Below are 20,094 nucleotides of genomic sequence, written 5' to 3' on the forward strand. Positions count from 1 at the left end.
TATACTTGGGGTTAAATCCTGAGAAATGATGGCAAAATAAACAGTCTCTAACCTGATGAAGCATATTGTTTACTAAGGGAGATTTACTTCCTGTCCTTTGTTAGTTAACATGAACTAATTCCCTGCTCTTTCACATGTCATTTTAGGATCCTTTCCCTAGACTTTAAACTTCTGACAGACAATAGCTTCTTTAACTTTTTCCATAACCTTCTCTCTATTTTGGCAGTAAGAATGTTTTTCTCTATCTCCATGCCTAATTTTTTTTTGACATGCTGATCAGACATTTCAGTAAAATCAAATTTGCCAATCTTCTCTGATACCCACACATTTGTTTCTCGCATCTATCACAAGGACTCTGTAATATTTTGCAGACACATTAAAAATACGCTAATCAAGGCACTATAATATTTGATTGATAAAATGTAATTCAGAATATCTTTTAAATGCACACTGACTAATCATCTTAAACAGAATCACTTTCTGTTTAAATTCTAATGAAAACTTTCTTATACCATTCAGTCTGGAAGAATTCCAAGGATAAACCAATCACTGCCTAAAGTTATTAACATGGTTACCAAGTGGCTAATTCATTTTATGTTATTTTAATTTGTGAACTAAATAATAATTCAAATGACCTTAATTCTGTAATAAAATTCTTATTAATTTGATGAGTGAAATTTATTACACATTTTTGTACTTTAATTTCAGCATTTAGTGGTATAAATGGTCAGTTCATCAAATAACCTAGCTTGATAAAACTTTATATTTGATGCCAGATCAAAGAAGTCTGTATTTTAGATGAAAATGAAAAGTATTACTTTTTTCAAATTTCAAAGATTTAATAACCCATAACAACTCAAGACATATGGTATTTATGGCTCAGAAAGTTTACCAATTCAGAAAATTCCATATTTATTCCCAGATCTCAAAGTAAGCTACTATAATATTTATACTTTGATTGTGATATTTGTAAAAACATTTTCACCATTCAGAATGCAAAATCTGAACTAGCAATTCATTTATAAAGTGCAAAAATATTAAAATATTAGCATTCTAGCATCATTCAGAAATGGAATAGATGTATTCAAAAGTATTTTGTGAAGGCAATTTCTTTTCTCCTACTAATTTTTTGGTATTATTATTAAAAACAACTAATGACTCTATTGTGATCCTCATTTTATAGAAAGTCCACTGGCTTGCCCAAGTTTGCCTAAGAACTGGGTATTGAGGGGTGCCTGGGTAGCTCAGTAGATTGATCATCCGACTTCGGCTCAGGTTACAATCTTGTGGTTAGTGGGTTCCAGCCCCAAGTCGGACTCTGTGCTGACAGCTCAGAGCCTGGAACCTGCTTCGGATTCTGTGTCTCCCTCTCTCTCTACCTCTCCCCTGCTCATGCTCTGTCTCTGTCTCCATCTCAAAAATAAACATTTTAAAACATGTTTTAATTTTAAAAAAAGCACTAGGTACTGAACCTGGCCAATTTGGCTGTAGAGTCCATGCTCTTAGCCAATACATCACGTTCGCCAGAATTAGGGGAAATAATAGAGCAACTGTTTGTATGCACTCCACTGGAAACCATTCTCAAACTCAGCTAAAACCCAATGGGCATAAAATACTGCTTCTGGTATAACCAGAGAGATAAATTATGGGCATTACTCAGACCTCATTGCTGGACCAACCATCAGCGTTAACCTAGTGATGAGATTCTTACAAAATTAATGGAGACTCTATTTAAGTATATTCAATAAGGACTGAGGTAGACGCAGATGGAAATTCTGTTCTTGAGTCTAGCTACAGCCAAGAAAATCAGACTTATCATCTTTGCTTAACAGTAGCAAATGTTGATCTGACCTAGAATGTTATTCACACACTTCCATCAGCCACTAAGGCCAATGCTGAGATTGTGTGGCTAATTTCCACAATAGCCATGGTGTAGACATGCACCAAATCACACATCTACAAATGCACTAGCACACAAGGGTGCACATGTCTACTCGCAGGCTTCCCTATAGCTTTGGTTTGGTTTCTGATTCTACACAGAAGTTTATTTTTTTTTCTTTTTTAAAGTTTTAATTTTAATTCCAGCTAGTTAACATACAGTGTAATATTAATTTCAGGTGTACATTACAGTGATTCAACACTTCCATACATCACCTTGTGCTCATGACGACATGTGCCCTCTCTCACCCCCATCACCTATTTCATCCATCCCCCTACCCACCTCCCCTCTGGTAATTACTATTTTTTAATATTGGATTCACAATATTCCCCCGAGAAGATAATTTTTGGACCATAAAGGTATTATCATTACACTTAAGTAGCTAAGAGTAACAATAATATTGGTGAAAATGATAGTAAAAATGACATTTTTTTTTATTCTTGAAACTTTCCTGTGACAACAACAGCACAGGTATTTCATACACATTTTGAAGATGAAGAAAGAAACAAGATCACACAACTAGTAAAGCATCAAGAGTCAAAAATTTAATCCATGGAATAGGTAGAAACAAGGAAGTGAACCTCATTCTAGGAAACTGTAAAGTAACATTACTCTGACGAAAAAAACTTAACTAAATTGGTAAAAGAGATCTATAAGGATTTGATATTTCACACTCATCAGTGCATTCCCTGTCTCTAGTAGAGAAACTAGCAAAAAAAAAAGTGAGTATCCAATAAATGTTTGTTAAATAGTGAAACATGAATAAGTCAAGATAGATTAATCCCTTGAAATATTTTGTCAATGAAGGGCCCAAAAATGTCAGCAAAATGTTTAGCAACAAATAGAAAAATGTTGTTTTGTTGTGAGAAGCCAAATTATTTTCAAGCCTGGAAAATGATATGGCTTGTCAGCTCTCAAAAGAAGCCAACAATTCCAAGAAACCTCCTTATTATCTTAAAACTAAGCCAAAGCTTTATTTAAAGAGTTTTTATTTTTAATAAGTCATCTGCAATAGTGTATTATGTTTAAGATTCTTCAAATTGGACCATTCGTGTGGGTAGTTAGGAAGAGAATATAACTAATACCAAATCTTCCCTGATGGAGCACTTGACCTAATCTTATCTTTAATCAGACAACTTGGGAAATAAATAATGTTTACTTATTTATTTTGAAATATTTGTTTATTTTTGTGATAAAGAAGAAAGAGAGAGAGAGAGAATCTGATGCAGGCTCTGTGCTGACAGCAGAAAGCCCCATGCGGGGCTTGAACTCACGAACCATGAGATCATGACCTGACTCAAGTCAGACACTTAAACAAATGAGCCACCCAGGCACCCCAGGAAATAAATAATATTTAAATGAAAATACCATACCACCATACCACCACACTACAACCAAAAGAAGAGAATTCTTCTCTATAAAGTACCTGTCTTCCAAGCAAACTTATAAAGCTTACAGAAGGGACAGGACTCAAAGAAGAACTTGACTGAACAGAAAGATACTCAAAATCTAAATGAAAATAAATGGCTATCATAATCAGATAAGTCTAATTAACTATTAGAGAACATGTTTGGGCCATGTATATAAAAATAATAATAGGTAGCTAAGTGTTCTTATCGTTCCATCATTTAGCTAATCCTCTAAGACTGTGTTAAATTTTATTTTCCAAATGTATCTATGACCATGAACAGTCCCATTGAGGTTACGGAGCTGTGTTTTTGAGCTATTCCATAAACACAGCACTTCTGACAGAAGCATGATTGGTCAACTAAGTGCCAAAAAAATCCTAAATTTATCCACACCTACTAACTGAAATCATTACACGAAAGATGGCATACTGTGTACACAAGAATCTGATAGCAGCACCATGCTAATAATACCATGAGGCTTGTTCCATAGAAGTTAGCAAAACAAAGGCCTCATTTTAAGTGCTTGATAATTCTTTTAATTAATTAATAAACAATATGTATGAAATGTATGACTGAATAATGGCAAACAAGTGGCAGCAATCCATCAAAGTAGTTTATATAAAATTATTGAGCTGGTACATCATTAACAGCACTCAAGAAAGGCATCACTGGACTGTAAATAAAATCTGGAGAGTAGAAAATAAAATGATTAAAGGAATTAATTGGACACAGGTGTATCTAAAGTAGGTAAAGAAAGCATTCCACATATCTTAATTTTTAAGATAAATAGAACACTCAGGGCACCTTGGTGGCTCAGTCGGTTAAGCGTCCGACTTCGGCTCAGGTCATGCTCTCACTGTTCATGGGTTTGAGCCCTGTGTTGGGCTCTGTGCTGACAGCTCAGAGTCTGGAGCCTGCTTCCAATTCTGTCCCTCCCTCTCTCTCTCTGCCGCTTCCCCACTTGCAGTCTGCCTCTCTCTCTCTATCAAAAATAAACATTAAAAAAAGATAAATAAAACACAAATATGATAAAAGATGACACTCCAACCACTGGAAAGAATTCTATTTCATCAATCTGAGGGAAAGATAAAAAGCCAAAGATATAAATAGTTTCAGAAGGGGCTTTCTTCAATTTGTAATGGTAGATCTGTAGAGATTATTCAGCTCAATGCCAAAACATATTCTATCCCAAATCATGTTTTTGGAGTCACGGTTGAGAGGAACTGTCTGAGTGGTGCACTGCATGATGGTCTATCCGTTACCACACTCTTTAGACTTTTAGGAAAAATGCTAACAAAGATGTATACTCTCAAGACACCTAGCAGAATGTCTTACTCTATTTCACAGTGAATTCTTATGTGTAAAGTATTTAATCCTACACAGGAAATGCTACCTAAGTCTTTATTATTATAAGTGTTAATGGTATAATTGAGGCAAACTCTTCAACAACCTCAAACTATCTTATTACCTTTTTTTATTTTTTGGTTTTTTCTTTACCGGAAGCCCTTTTACATTTTTTAATTCAGATCACTTGAACTCACTATTTTCATTTCTCATGTTCTTGTCTAGTAACATCTGAACAGTGTTAAAGTAACCTTGATGAAAAGGAAAAAAGAAAAAGTGTCTCATAAAGTGTTATGGACTGAGACAGTCACTCCTTGCTTAGAAATAAGTTGTGTTCTAATGTCTTTGAAAACATATAGCTGCCTGGTTAAAGATGATTAACAATTAGAAAATTAATAAATTATTTTTTGGTTGCTCTCTTAGTCCCCAGCCTTCACTTTTGGTCACATTTGTGTTAGAGAATTTTGCAAAGCAAATTCTTTTTAACATATCTGGGAAAAGGCCGCATGATATCAACTGTTGAACAATTCATATATCGTAGGGAGATAAACACTTTTACTATTGGTGGTAAAAAGTACAGATTAAAAGTGGTATAATCTGCTATCATAAATAATGTATATTTGTGAACAATGACAGAAGAACATTTAATCATTTTGGTATATAAATTTTCGGCATTATCAATTTTTTGGTTTATCAAGTGACACCTGACAAGTTTTAGTAAGTAGGAGTATTTTGCTTACAAACTACTCTTACTTGAGAAGAGAATGATTTTCCCTGCAATATTTCTAGATATGAAAAAGGATGGCCTTGTATTATTGTTAGGCTCCAGGTTCAGAAGAATTTTCCTCTTAGAAAGTTCTAATCCTATCAATTTATTGGTTGCTTTTGAAATTCCTATGGATATGTAGAAAGATCTGACACCATGCCAACCTGAACATAGTCTTCAGAAGAAATACTTTATTCCAAAGGGAATGCTCATTTATCTTTTATTTCTAAGTTTAAAATATACAAAACCTGAAGCCCTCAGTGTCTTTCTGAACAAAATGACTTTGCTTTAAAGAAAATCCATTCTTTAAGAACATATATGAGCTTTCCATTTGCAGCTTTGTTTAAAAATTTTTAAATTCATATGGGAAAAAAATGTGAGGTAATGTGACTAGGAAAACCTCCCAGACTGGGGCACCTGGGTGGCTCAGTCAGTTAAGCATCTGACTTTGGCTCAGGTCATGATCTCACAGTTCATGGGTTTGAGCCCTGTGTCAGGCTCTGTGCTGACAGCTCAGAGTCTGGAGCCTGCTTCAGATTCTGTGTCTCCCTCTCTCTCTCTCTCTCTGCCCCTCTCCTACTTGTGCTCAGTTTCTCTCTCTCTCTCCCTCTCTCTCTGTCTCTCTCTCTCCCTCTCTCTCAAAAATAAACATTAAAAAAAATTTTTTTAAAAAAGGAAAACCTCCCAGATACATACCTGAATATATAGAAGTATATGTGAGTATATATGAAAACTAAAGAATTATGGTTGTTTGTTTTCCCTTCCTAAAGATACAGTTCTAAATAGAAGTTGGTCTTCTATTAGAAGCAGTAAATGAAGCAGATTTACATTTTCTGAAACGTAACACACCTTGATAGCAAGCTCTTCAAAAGCTTCCATTTCCCTAACAATTGTGTAGCCAAAGTCTAGATTCTTATACAAGAACCACAGGTGTAAATAAAACAAAAGCACGAATGTATTCTCTACTCTTCAGCTGTAGTTTTATCTTCACAAATGCATTTGTGCCATAAAACTTCTAAATCAGTTAATGTATTTTAACAATCAACAAATGGCTGTTCGGTCTTTCATTCTTTTTGTGAAGAGATAACCTTAACGGGGCTACTAGCCCATCATTAAGATATTTCATATAAAGCACAGAATTAGTCCTAAAATGAGAGAAAATGTAAACACAATTTGTTATTGTAGTAGCCTTAGTGGGAGCTATTTTACCATGTTAGTATAACAGGTGCAGTTCCTGTTTTCACTGTTGTTCCTGCTAGAAATTCTTAGGATCTCTTCAGTCACCACCCAGTTAGAATCCAAATCTCTGGCCTGCTTCTTAACACTGACATCCTCTTAGGATAAACCCAATTTGTACACTAGTTGAGTGTTAGTCTAATCCTCAATGCACTGGGAATATACCCATTAGAACTCCTACATTTACTCAGAGTTCAGATATGGCGTATGAGACCCTTCCCTTCAATGGCATCCACTACTATTCTCATTTCAGCTCTTACCTGCTCTGCATACTTTGTTTCTTCATTATAGGCCTATTTTCCACCAATGCCCCAAACTGTTCTGATCACTAATGCTAAGGAAAAAGCAACCCTTTCTCCCAGAAGAGAGGGCTATAGTTCCCCACTTATACTCAAATTAGAAAAAAGACTAGTTTTTATTCTTTAAAACCAAAAGTCTATGTTTTCAGCAGAGAGATAAATTGCTTGCAGAAAGGGGAAGAATGGAAGAGTAAAAGGAAAGCAGGAGAAGTGGTTCATTTTGAAGGCTGTGGTCCCCCAAGAGACCCAGGTAGACACTACTTTCACTTTCCTTCTAGTCTTTCAATGTAAATGTCACTGCTAAGCTACTGAACAGGATCAAAAAGACCACAACCCCATGGAACTAGCCATAAGAAGCCATTAAATTTTTCACATGCAACATGTGTTAGTCATTTGAAAAAAGATACATCATAGACTAGTTGAAAACAATTGGATCATCTAACTTACTGACTTCGCAGGAGTAGAATATTATATGTGGATTTTGATCATAAAAGATAAACACAACTATATGGAAAATCATGAATATGTGTGTGTGTGTGTGTGTGTGTGTGTGTACATTTATTTGGCATTCGGTATTTATAAAATAAGATTCTAAAATAAATATTTAATTCCCAAGTGATCTATCTCTGAACCCATAGCTCTCCTGGGAAAATATATTTTGATATTGATGAAGTATAGTACTAATATACAAACTACTGTTGAAACATATATTAACTAATTTGAAAAGCATGCAAAAGTATTTTTCCCTACAGACTTGAGAAATGAAGAGCTGAACAAATAAAATGTTAAGCAAAATCAAAATGTTTTCTCTCTGCCTTTCTATTTCCCCTCTCTGAATAGTAGAGTGTATGTTATTATTTAGAATGATGAAGCAGTATATCCTTACATTTAAACTGAAAAAAAAGCATTTTCAGTTCATCAGTGATTGTCTCAACATCTTTTTGAGTAAAAATAAAACAATTTAAAAAGTGAAGATAATTCTATTGCAATGCCTGTTAACTTTAGCAAGCAATTTTTGTTGGAGCACAGTAAAATGATACTGAGTCTAATGGCAGAATTCATTTTTACTATTTTAGTCCTGCCCATGATAGAGACAATTGAGAACACTTTTGAAGGTTTTGGGCAATACATTTTGAGATATCTTTAGTATTGAGTATAATGAAGTTTAGTTGCATGATTCTCCATTAATAGTTATCTTTATGCCCAGGTATGTGTCCTCATAAAAATTTAGGGAGAATTCCCAGAATGCAGACTTTATCAGCGTACAAAGTTATTGCTGTGTGAAGCTCCAGAGAATCCCAATTCATTTAATAAAAGAACATAAACTCATGTTTAATAATTCTCATTATAACAGCACATCCTTACAATGTTATATGCAGGAAACTAAAGGACATGCCTACAATATAGATACAAGCTATAATGAAAAATTAAGCAATATGCACAGGAGATACGATTTTGCCTGCATCAGCACCAGGTCTGTAAAATAAGGAGTCTTCATGGTAGCATTTTACTATGCATCCTTTTCTTGTACTAAAACTCATTATCAAAGACTTTTTCAAATTAAAGTGATCGAGAATTATTGAAGAACAGTAACTGTGTTACATTGAAAGAGTCTTCCCGTTTCTTCATTTCCAGGAAACATAGTAAAATTTAATGTGACTACCATCAATATCATACTGTAACTTGATCCCTCCAATAATGTTGTCACTAACAGCCAACTTTGATGAAATAGCATCAAGCAAAAAGACTACCTGCTGCCCCTGAAATGTATCCTTAGCCCTGAGCTGAAGAAGTTGCTTCTGATGATCTTGACACTTCCGTTTAATGAATGAAACATTATATAAGGCTTACGTTCCTATAGAATAATCCACGCTGCCAGTATGGATAAGAATTGATTTGGTGAGACTGAGTCCAGATACAAAGATTATAAAAATTATTTCGTAATCTATACATAATTGTTATGAATCTAGGGTGTCAAAATAGATGACTGGGATCGGAAATGTTAGGGCATCTATACATAAAATCAATGCACTTTTCTAATGGAGCATTTATTTTCTAGGTACATGATGCCTACTCACATTTGTATAGTGGCTCATACATTTCAAAGACCTTGCAAGATATTTTATCTTCACAAAAATTCTGTGAGCCTGATAAGTCAGAACAATTGCCGCATTTTTCAAATGATAAGAGTCAGAGAAGTGAAACACTTTTCCTGGAATCTGAATTTCCCCTTTCCAATCCATTCCCCTGATCTCACATCAAAGGCCCACATCTATAAAATGGTAAACTTGATTAGTTTGTTGGGAACAAAACTATAATAATAGTTTTTATTCCATGTAGTGTTTCTAATATAAAAACTGATTACTTTTGTATCAGGAACTGGCTCTGAACACTCTCCTCTCTCTGTCTCTCTCTTTCTCTCTTTCTCTCACTAAGATTTTACTAACAATTAAGCACGCTAATTTAGGTATACTGGCCTAAATCAGAACAAGAACTTCCTTAACAAGATTATGTAATTCTCAGTTTCTTTATTGATATTCCATTGAAGGTATATTGTCGTAGCAATCACCCTAGCAAACTGAAATTGTATTTCAGTGCTTGATGAGACCTGGTGTCTAAAAATGATAAAAGCACCATTTTTGAGATTAGAGACAAAAGAGGTCAGCTTCCTGAATTTCTTTACTCCTAACACTAGCCTGACTTCTGATTTTTCTATTTTAGGCTAAGCTGTAGTAAAGCCCAAGCTTTGCACTCCTAGGTAAGCTTTTGTGCATATCACAATAGTATGAGTTACTGCTGACACAGCCGTCACTCTTTTTCTTTCTAGTATTTCTTCCAATCTTGCTGATGCCATTATGAAAAATAGTGCTGGCACAGCCTTTAAGTCACTTAATATCCTCTTATCTATAGGGCTAATTTATTCTTAAAATTTTGTTTTCAAAGAAGATATTAATGATATATGGAGGAGGAATTTATTTGTAGTTTCTTCTCATAGGCTTTTTGAATTGGGATTTTGAGATACTCTATAAACTAAATAAAGCTACTAAATAGCAAAAGCAATTAAAGATCAGAAAGTATTTATAATCTTTACAATCTGAATAATAAAGAGACATTATAATAAGACCCGTTCCTCCTCCCTTTTGCCCAATTAATTGTAATGGAGTTTCTTCTTTCATTTCTTAGTTTAATAAGGTGAGCTTTCTATATCACTGTATTTATGTCATCATTAATACCTGTCTCTTTTTTTAATGTTTTTTAATTTTTTTTAATGTTTATTTATTTTTTAAGAGAGACAGAGACAGAGCGTGAGCAGGGGAGGGGCAGAGAGAGGGGGAGACACAGAGTCTAAAGCAGGCTCTGGGCTCTTAGCTATCAACACACACCCTGATGCGGAGCTCGAACTCAGGAGCTGTGAGATCATGACCTGAGCCAAAGACGGATGTTTAACCCACTAAGCCACCCATGCGCCCCTAATTCCCGTCTCTTAATTATAAAATATGGATTTATAAGAAATAAAATCTTGTATCTTACCATCCCAAGTTTTTATACTTCTAGTTCATGGTCTATATTCTATTAAGGACAAAGTCCCAGATGGGTTATTTATACCTGATACTCATTTTCAATACCTCTTATAAATATGTTCTCTAGAAGGCCTACATTTATAACTTAACTGACAAAAATGATGAAAGAATACAAAAAAAAATTACTCACAGACAAAATCCAGTATAAAGAAAGACATTGAAACTTGGGATATATTGCCATGCTAAAGCCATCAAAAGCTGTCAGGTTTCAGCCCATGTATAATTCTGTTGATTACTTTTTAATCCAAGATGCATTTTTCATAGTGATGAATAGAAGGGATTTTATGATAGATAGCTGAATGAATTTTAAAAAAAGAAAGCTTACCTATATGAGTAGCATGTCACTTGTAATGAGGTCATTTTTTAAATATTGAAACATAATGAAATTATAAATCAGTAACAATCCACAGCATAATAAAAATTAAATGAAAATTTTAAACAAAGTTGATTGAAACTCAACTAAAAAACAAGATATTTTAGGGCTATTTTGGTAGTATTTTCAAAATCCTTAAACATTTCAATTTCAAAGTATCACATTTGTTAAAAGAATAAATAATTCTTTTTCTACAAAGTCCTTTAAAAGCATTTTCAATTTTTTCAATGTCATGATAAAACCATTCAAGTAAGATTCTTAAAATTGTATCATATATGCATACATACCTAGACACAGAAGGCTAAGTAAAATTATCTCATTATTTAATCAAATGAACCATGTTGCTTTTATAAAATAAGGTCAAAACTGCATGAACATAATTAAAACATATCGATATGGTATTACTATTATCACATTTCCTCTGGGAGATATGTGATTTTTTTTAACTTGGCAGAAGTTGATTAAATTTATGGTAGAGAAGTTATATAAAGACTTATAGACATCTTCATATTTCATCATGGTTTACATATTCCTCAAATCATACTTATGGCAGATAATTAGACAATCACTTATTATTAATAATTTAAACATCAAAAAAGAGCAGTGTCAAATAAATATGTGTTATCACCAATGCTGCGTCATGGGTGAAATATGAGCTTCTGGAAGTTAATGAATGTTAGTCCTTTGCAACTTTTACACAGTATCACTTAAACTAAATTTAAAATTCAAGTTCCAAAACAACATAAACCCTGGGTTTCATTTAAAAATAAGATAGCCACTTACTGATCAATAAAAACATATACAGAATGAAAACCTTATATTAAAAGATATATAAAAACCACACCTTCCCTCCACTTTTTCTTTTAGGATGTTCTGGAAACATTACTATTTAAGGGACAACAAATCCTACTTCAGGTTCAGACATATGGGTATATTCTTAGAGTACAGGTGTAATGTGCATAACTCTTCATGAAGTTAATGAAGCAAGTGACTTAGCAAGTCATTTAATCTTAAGTATTATATCTTAAATAACCATAATGTATTTTGTAAATAAGCAAATAAATAAGCAATTATTTTAGCTAAGCTTTCATCACAATGAAGAAATAGTAAGGTCTCATTTTTCTATGTATTGAAATATTCTACATACTTAAAATACTACATGTTAATTATTGTTACCTTCTTGATATTAAAGGATAATTTTCCTTTGTTATCAAATGCAACAATCTAAAAGATGTCTAATAAGAAAAGCTGTAGGGGCGCCCGGGTGGCTCAGTCAGTTGAGCATCCGACTTCGGCTCCGGTCATGATCTCACAGTTCAGTGAGACATAACCAGTCAGACTCTATTCAGTTCTAATAAGCAAAACAGAACTCTTTTAGAATACTTCAAATTTAATTTAAATTTAAATTTAAATTTTGGTCACTTTTTCTTTAGTGGACGTTCGATTTTCAGATGGTATTTTCAATTACCCCTAATGATAATATAGGCCCAATGTAACAACAGATCAACCTTTCACTAGGAATTCCAAACAACTAAAGAAAAATGCACATACCATGTTCCAGCCAGGGTAGAGGTAGTCCGTACCAACAAATTCAAAGTAGTGAGCAAAACCTTCCTTCAGCCACACATCTTCCCACCACACAGGAGTCACGAGGTCACCAAACCACTGGAATTGAAAAATGAATGAGCATCATATAAAATCAAATTTATCCCAGAATTATTTTACCTAAAATTAAGTGTATTAAACTATGATTACCATAACTGGAATTCATTCCCCGATTGATCTTACGATCTTAAAATGTATTTTGGCAAGAGTAGTTATTGATTTATTCAACTGCTTGGGTGACATTAGTTTTTTTATAAATTCATTAATGGAAGAACAAAAAATATAAGGATTAAAGAATACAAAAAGAATATTTAAACTGGAGAAGAAAGAACTCAGGAGAAAAAACTGATGACTGTTATTTTCAAATATTTGAAGGCCTAGCATGTAGAAGAGGAAATGACTTGTATCCTGTGGCCCTACGAGGACATTCGGACTAATGGATGGAAATCCAGGTTGGTAGACATCTGCTGAAAATACAGGAGACCCTCTAACTGAATGAGATGGCCAAAGACAGAACGTATTGCCTTAAGCAGTGAGTGACTCAGCACAGAAGGTATTGAAGCATTGCCTTCCCGTAGCATAGGCAACTCAGAGAAGACACTGGTTGATTGAAGGAGCTAAGGTCTTTCATGATGCTTCACACTTCGCTCTCCACGATCTTATGATATAAAGGGGTCAGACCAGAAAAATCTCTAAGATCCCGTCATGAAAAATAGTGTTGTCATTTTTAATTGTTGTTTTGGTTAGATCGTGATGTGTCAGTCTGAAATCCTTGCTTAGGTCAGCAAAAAGTTAAAGAAATTCTTTTTTTTTTTTTTTTTTCCTTAAGAACAGAACCAAAAATGTTACATGCCCAGAACTATCCTAAAGACTCTGGATTGAATGATGAAAAATCAGAAAAGTCCCTTCTCATGCGGCTGGTGCTTTACTGTAGAGACGGGGGGATGAGGTAAGACACAAAATAAAAAATATACAAGCGAATGAACAACACAATTTCAGATCCTAATAAAGTGATAGCAATCAGGGAGAAGCCACTTTAGATTGTAAAAGCAGAAATATTCTCTCCAAGCCGGTGACATTTGAGCTCAGATTTTAATGATAAGAATGAGCCAGTCTCGAGAAAACCTCCGGAAGAAGTGTAAGCAACACTTAGTATGAAGACCCTAAGTGGGAATGAGATATTTAAGAAACGGAAGGAGGAGGCAGACGGTATCAGATCGGGTACAGCTTGAGGAGCTCCAGTAAAGAGCTTCGTGACTGAATGTTTCAATATTATAATAAAGTGTCAGTCACTCAAGAGGATCTCTAATTGAAATACAAATAAGAGATAACATTGAATAAATTGATGACCATAAAGTAATTTTTATTCTTGATCAAAATGCAGATTTCTCCTCTAAATTGAAAGCCTGTTTTAAGAATTGTGACAATACATAGGTGGGGAGAGAGGGTAGTGTAGAAAATAATTTGGTAATGATAGTGGAAATTCTGTGTTTCTCCCGGCTTCTGGTCCATTTCCTCATGTAAATAGCCTGGCGCTACTAAGCTATAACAAGAAAGTAACTCAGAATGTGGAATAAATGAAATCCAATTCTAGGAACAAAGATAACATCATCAATGTGCTCTTATTTCAACAGAACTATATAAGTAATTTTTTCTAGGAATGTGCAAAAAGGAAACCCCTTATGCCTCCAAGAATTAAATTTCACTGGAAACCATTCTCTTTAGCACAGTTGAGGAACCCCGATTATCAGTGCAATGGATCCCCTTAAATCTCTGAGGCAAGGAACACATGCCCAACCTGGGCAACATGACAGGTACAAACATCTTACAGGTTCATTTGCAAAAGGCTGGCATTGAGGTAAATGGTTCTATGGTCTGGACCAATTTATCATGAAGTCATTGTTCACATATTAGCATTTAGAAGTTCACTTTCTTCTGCTGACAGCATTTTCCACATAGTTCCTTCTTAAGTTTTCCAAGCTTTTTAAAAAAAGTATTTTAGGTTATAACAAATTGAAGCCATACAGTATCACAATGAGATTTCTAGTGTTTTAACTTAAAACTATCTATAGTTACCAGGACAGGTATTGCTTTCTATTAGCATGAACATTTATTTCCAATTTGTTTTTTTTTTTTTACTAGAATCAAGATTCAAATAAGCATTGCAAAATCCCTGTAATACCTTCCCCTTGTTGTAAGAAAGTGCATAAAATCAAAATGAAATTAATTTTATCTCAGCTCCACTACAAAGTTGGCTAATTTACATATGAATTTCTAAACATGCCAAGACAAAAAAATATCAATCATTTGAGAACAAAGAGTGTATGGCTGAGTTAGTGAAAGACTTCCTAAGTGTCTGTGTGATGGGAAAAAGGGAATAACAAATTGATTTCAGCAAAAGCAAATTTTGACGCGTACACAAAACTCAGCTGCATCTTGCAGCAATGCAATAAATCACTGCCACTACTGCACTTACCATGTATACACACCAATAATCACAAGAAAATAAAGCAAGGTTGACAAGGAATTGTGACTGGGTAGGGTCTCCAAAGAGGCTTCTGGGTGGCAGTGCTATCTCACTCCTCAACTAAACTGAAGGACAGTTGTTTATTCAATACGATCAGTGTGTTTTCTTTGGTGTGTGCTGTCATCTGAGAAAAATGGCATATCATCCAAAAACAACTACACAGTGCTCTCTATATAATTAAAACTTAATTGGGAGGAAAATAATTTAGCTCCTCATCTAAGTATCTGAAAATCGTTCTGCATTCTCAATAGTTTCCAATTATACTTACACCTGATCCTTTTTCTCATACCTGGTGACATATCTCATGAACAATGACCATGGTGACATCCAGTAAATAAGAAATAGATGAAACACTGGGATCCAGCAGTATTCTTTGTTCCACAAAAATACTTAGTCCCCAGTTCTCCATAGCAGCGTACGGGTGCTTAGGCACAGCTAAAAGATCTAGAAATAGAATAAAACAATTCCAAAGGCTTTAACAAACACACTGGATTCTAAATTCATATCCTAAAAAAGTCCAGAAATCCTAATGAAAAGGAATATTTTCTCTTTCTCAGTAATTTTTTTTTCTAAATTAAACTACCTGCCATTTCTACATGACAGCAGAAATATAGGCTATCACCGTAAATGCTGGCCATATCCATTCATCACAGTTCATTTTCAGACCCAGTGCTGGAGGAGGCTGGAAGTATCGGCACCATTATTGATGGGCCCATCCTAATAAGTTTCAGGGAGTCAAGGAAACCAAATGCAGCAGAAATCTACAGAGTCAAAAGGCATCGTGCCTTCCAACGAAAATACATTCAGCTCAATGCAGTGAATACTAGACTCTTACTCTTACCCCAATTTTTTTTTTGAGAGAAAACATCTTAGATCAGTTTAAAAATGTGGCCTGTCATTGTTCTAATTGTTGAGATCCTCCTTTATTTTTTGAGTCTGTTAAAAATAAAATCTTACATGCAAATATAGCTTATAGAGAAAACTGTAATAGTGGGCGTAGTGGCAAAAGGACTAGTGAGGGAACCCGCAGGCTTTGGTTCTGGCCCTGCCGTGCACCATTAACTAGATCTATGACATCGGTAAATCACTTAATTTCTCGAGACCCCAATTCCCTCACCTATAAAATAAGGTTATTGGCCTTCATTATCTCTAAAATCCCTTCCAGCTCCAAAGATCTATGATCAGATGATTCTAAGATGTGTGCTTGTTTTAAAAGGCTGTAGAGGTATTATCAACTTCTGGTTAAGGTGACACAATAAGTTCATGCTTTGATGTACTCCCTCGGCTCCAAACACACAGCAATGATAAATAAAATATTAAAAGAAAAAACTAAAAAATATCTCCAGGCTTGAAAATAAATCTCTTCATGGATCAGAAATGGTACAGAAATGCAAAGCAGTGATCGCATGTGAAGCCACAGTCCTGCTGGGTTCTGGCTCCAGGGGCAGGCAGTGGCAGCTGGGAATTGGTTCTAGCAGGACCCACCAGAGCCAAAGGGACCTAAGCCAAGCTGACTGCATGATGCCAGGGGTAGAGGTAGGGTATGCATGCTCATAAGGGCTGTAAATAGCTGGTGCTCACTGCTTCTTGGGAAAGCTAGCAAGTGGCAGAGTCAGGATTCGAACCCAGGCAGCCTGACTCCAGGGCCTTGCTTTTAACCAGAATGATGCAATATTTTCAGTCTCTGACCCAAAAGTTCTACTTCCCAATAATCTACAGTAACTCCCTAGGGTGTCAAGAAAAAAAAAATTGGTTCAAGAATGTTTGCTGCAGTATTGTTTTTAAGAGTGAAAAGGGAAAACTAAATGCCTTTCACCAAGATAGTGGACAAAGAAACTGTAAAATAGTTAATATAAAGGAATACTACATAGCAATTGACATGAACGAGCTTACCACTAGATCTTATACTATATAGATCAACTCGGATAATCTGAAAAACATAATGTTGAGGGAACAAGTAGACTTGTTGACAAGTAGACAAGGTGTAGAATGACCCTTACCATAAACTACTTAAAAATAAGCAGAATGAATACCATATGTTGTCAACGGACACTCCCACATGCACACACATACCCAGACAGATAGTAGTGGTAAAGTGCACATACAATCACAAACATATAGGAATGATAAACACCGAATTCAGAATCATGATTGCTTCAGGAAAGAAAGGGGGAAAAGGGTCTGCAGAATGGTCTTTAGGTTCCTGGACCCCATTTCAACCCGGGGTTGAGGAGGATTCCCACACCACCAAGCAATTTTGGACCCCAGGATATATGAGAATTCAACTCGGTTCTGCCACTATCTACCCAGAGATAGCATCAGATTCCACAAATGAAGGGTGTAGTCCTACAAGACTGTCCTTTCCTCCCCACTTAAGATGCCAGTCACAAGCCCAGGTTGTCACCTGTACTTCTGACTGAGGTTCCCATGACTTCTTTAGGTCTGATTAATTTGCTAGAGAGGTACACAGAACTCCGAGAAACATTTTTACTTACTAGACTACTGGTTTATTATAAAAGGATATAACTCAGGAACAACCAGATGGAAGTGACGCATAGGGCAAGATATGAGAAAAGGGTGTGAAGCTTCCATGCCCTCTTAGAGTGCACATTCTCCCTAAATCTTTACCTGATTACTACCAGGGAGCTATCTGAACTCTAACGCTTGGAGTTTTTACAGAGACTTTGTTACATAGACATAATTGACCAAATCATTGGCCATTGGCAATGGACCTCACCCTCCAGCCCTTCTCCCCTCCCAGGAGGAGGTTAAAGGGTAGGGCTAAAAGTTCCACTCCAGCATCCTGGGGTCGGCTCCACTGGAGACCAGCCCCCATCCTTAGGGTTCAAAATTCACCTCACTAACATAACAAAGACACTAACATTAACTTGTATTAACATAACAAAGACTCTCAACCCTTAGGAAATTCCAAGGGTTTTGGAAACTAAATCAAAAATCTTATAGGAAGACTAAATACATTTCAGAAATATATGTCAAATATATATGAGAAAGACATTTTTGATCATTCAGATAACCAAATACGTATTTCTTATAAATCACAGTATTGCAGATGGCCACAAAAGGGATTTCAAATCTGTTTTAATATTGTTTTTTAAAGCAAGTGATAGGTACATAGATATTATTTATAATATTATTGTTTCTTTTCAGTATGCTTTAAATATTTCATAATAAGAAAAAGAATAAAATGGTCAGCAGTCTTATAATATAGTTGATTGTATTTATTCATCATTTCAATGAACATCTCATAATTTGCTGTGTCCTTAAGGTCTGAGATGTGTATTAAAATAAATCAATATGATCCCTGTATCCACTACATTTTAATCTAAGAATGGAGACATGAAAGCGTAATCCGAGAAACAGAGAATAAAAAGTGCTGTGAAAGAAAGAAAAACGTCTGGTTGGAGAGGTTCTTGAAAGAGCATTTGAGTGGGACATCCAAAGACAAATAGGATTGCAACAGGCAGTCAGAGGTACTCTATGCATTCATTGACACAAGTATTTATTCAACAACTCTTTTGCTCAATACAAGAACTGTTCTGTCCTTCAAGCTCCTTACTCCCTGCTCTAATGGAACTTATGTGGGTGTGTGCAGGAAGAGGAGGTCAATTAACAAAGAGTAAATGAACAAAACAAATTCAGTGAATGCTAAGCTCTACAAAGAAAATGCAATAGAGTAAGACAGTGATTGACTGATGGGCTGAGTGTAGCATGGTCAAGGCCAACCTCCTAAAGAAATCACAGTTCACCTGAGGTGTGAATGAATGTAGAAGCCAGCTATCCAAAGACTTGTAGAAGTGTGTTCTAAGACACAACAAACGTAAGGGTTCTAAGGAGGGAATGAGATGAATATATTGGATAAACAGAAAGGTCAGTGAGGCTGAAGGACGTAAGGGAGAGGAACAAACCGCAAACACATAACAAATAGATCTTCTACTTAAGATTTTAACATGAGACCTTCCCTAAATATGACCAAACTAGGCAAAAAAAAACAACACTGTGTCGGCTCTGCCACCAGCAATGGCAATAACAGTAGCACATCTGGTGTCATTTACTTGAAGGAGCATGTGGATTTATGAATGATCCTTTGGAACAACGCCTGTTGAAAACAGAGGCATTTCTATATGCTAGAGTCCTCCAAGAGTTGAGAGTAGTCAGGTGTCCAAAAGTAAGTGCGCATATCCGGCCACAGCCTGGAATTTGGATTGGCTCAAATGGCATAGAAAGAGGTCTCCAGACATGAGCCAGATGCAGAGTGTAGGATTTGTGATAAAGAGGAAGGTACGCTTAGGGGGCAGTCATCAGACAGCAAATGCCTAACTAGCAGCGTTAAGAGGGTGCAGTGAGGGGCCAGTGAAAGGTTGGTGCCAAAGATGCCAGCACTGGTGACCCAAACAGGCAACTGGTTCCCACTGGTTTCCAGAGGTCTGAGGGCACAGAAGTCATAATGGGTAATGAGGCTATACAACAGCCACACAAGAACTCTTAAGCAAATGGAGCTAGACTCAGAAAAAGTGAATGAGGACAGAGTAAGGCACAGAAGGATCCGGAACAGGAGGCAGCTTCTCAGACACAGAAAGGTTTTATAATAGACATAGGGAATTGTGTCTGTGGATAGCAGAAGGGGAGAAAAGCAAATCTAAAAAATTTAGATGATGCTACTATACACATAATAACCTTATAACAAAATACCAAAGAAACTTGGATTTTGTTCTATACCTTTATACCTGCTCTGCTCTATACCTTTGTAAGTTAAGGAATCTTAATATTTCTATATTTGTATATAGTTTTATATTGTGAAAGATTGATATTTTAGGAATACCTTCATGAAGCATATATCCATACACACAGTGATACACAAATGTTCTTAACAGTTTTAATTCCAATAGCCAAAAACTAGAAATAAATCAAATGTCTATCAACAGGTGAATGGGTAAAGTGTAGTATCTCCATACAACAAAATTCCATTCAGCAATAAAAAGAACTATCATTACATG

General features: G+C 35.4%; 1 protein-coding gene across 1 annotated transcript in view; it reads right to left on the bottom strand.

The window, feature by feature from the left end:
• Positions 1 to 20,094, bottom strand: part of TRHDE (thyrotropin releasing hormone degrading enzyme) — a 387,000-nt gene that overhangs the window by 167,843 nt on the left and 199,063 nt on the right. Inside the window, exons 4-5 of the mRNA XM_040491410.1 lie at positions 15,369 to 15,523; positions 12,499 to 12,612 (exon numbers count right to left, since the gene is read on the bottom strand). Coding sequence (XP_040347344.1) covers positions 12,499 to 12,612; positions 15,369 to 15,523 — 269 coding nt within the window. The remainder of the gene's footprint in view (positions 1 to 12,498; positions 12,613 to 15,368; positions 15,524 to 20,094) is intronic.

The sequence above is a fragment of the Herpailurus yagouaroundi genome, unplaced genomic scaffold (assembly GCF_014898765.1).
Source record: "Herpailurus yagouaroundi ecotype Mexico unplaced genomic scaffold, PumYag 182, whole genome shotgun sequence".
In the NCBI taxonomy this organism is placed as follows: domain Eukaryota; kingdom Metazoa; phylum Chordata; class Mammalia; order Carnivora; family Felidae; genus Herpailurus; species Herpailurus yagouaroundi.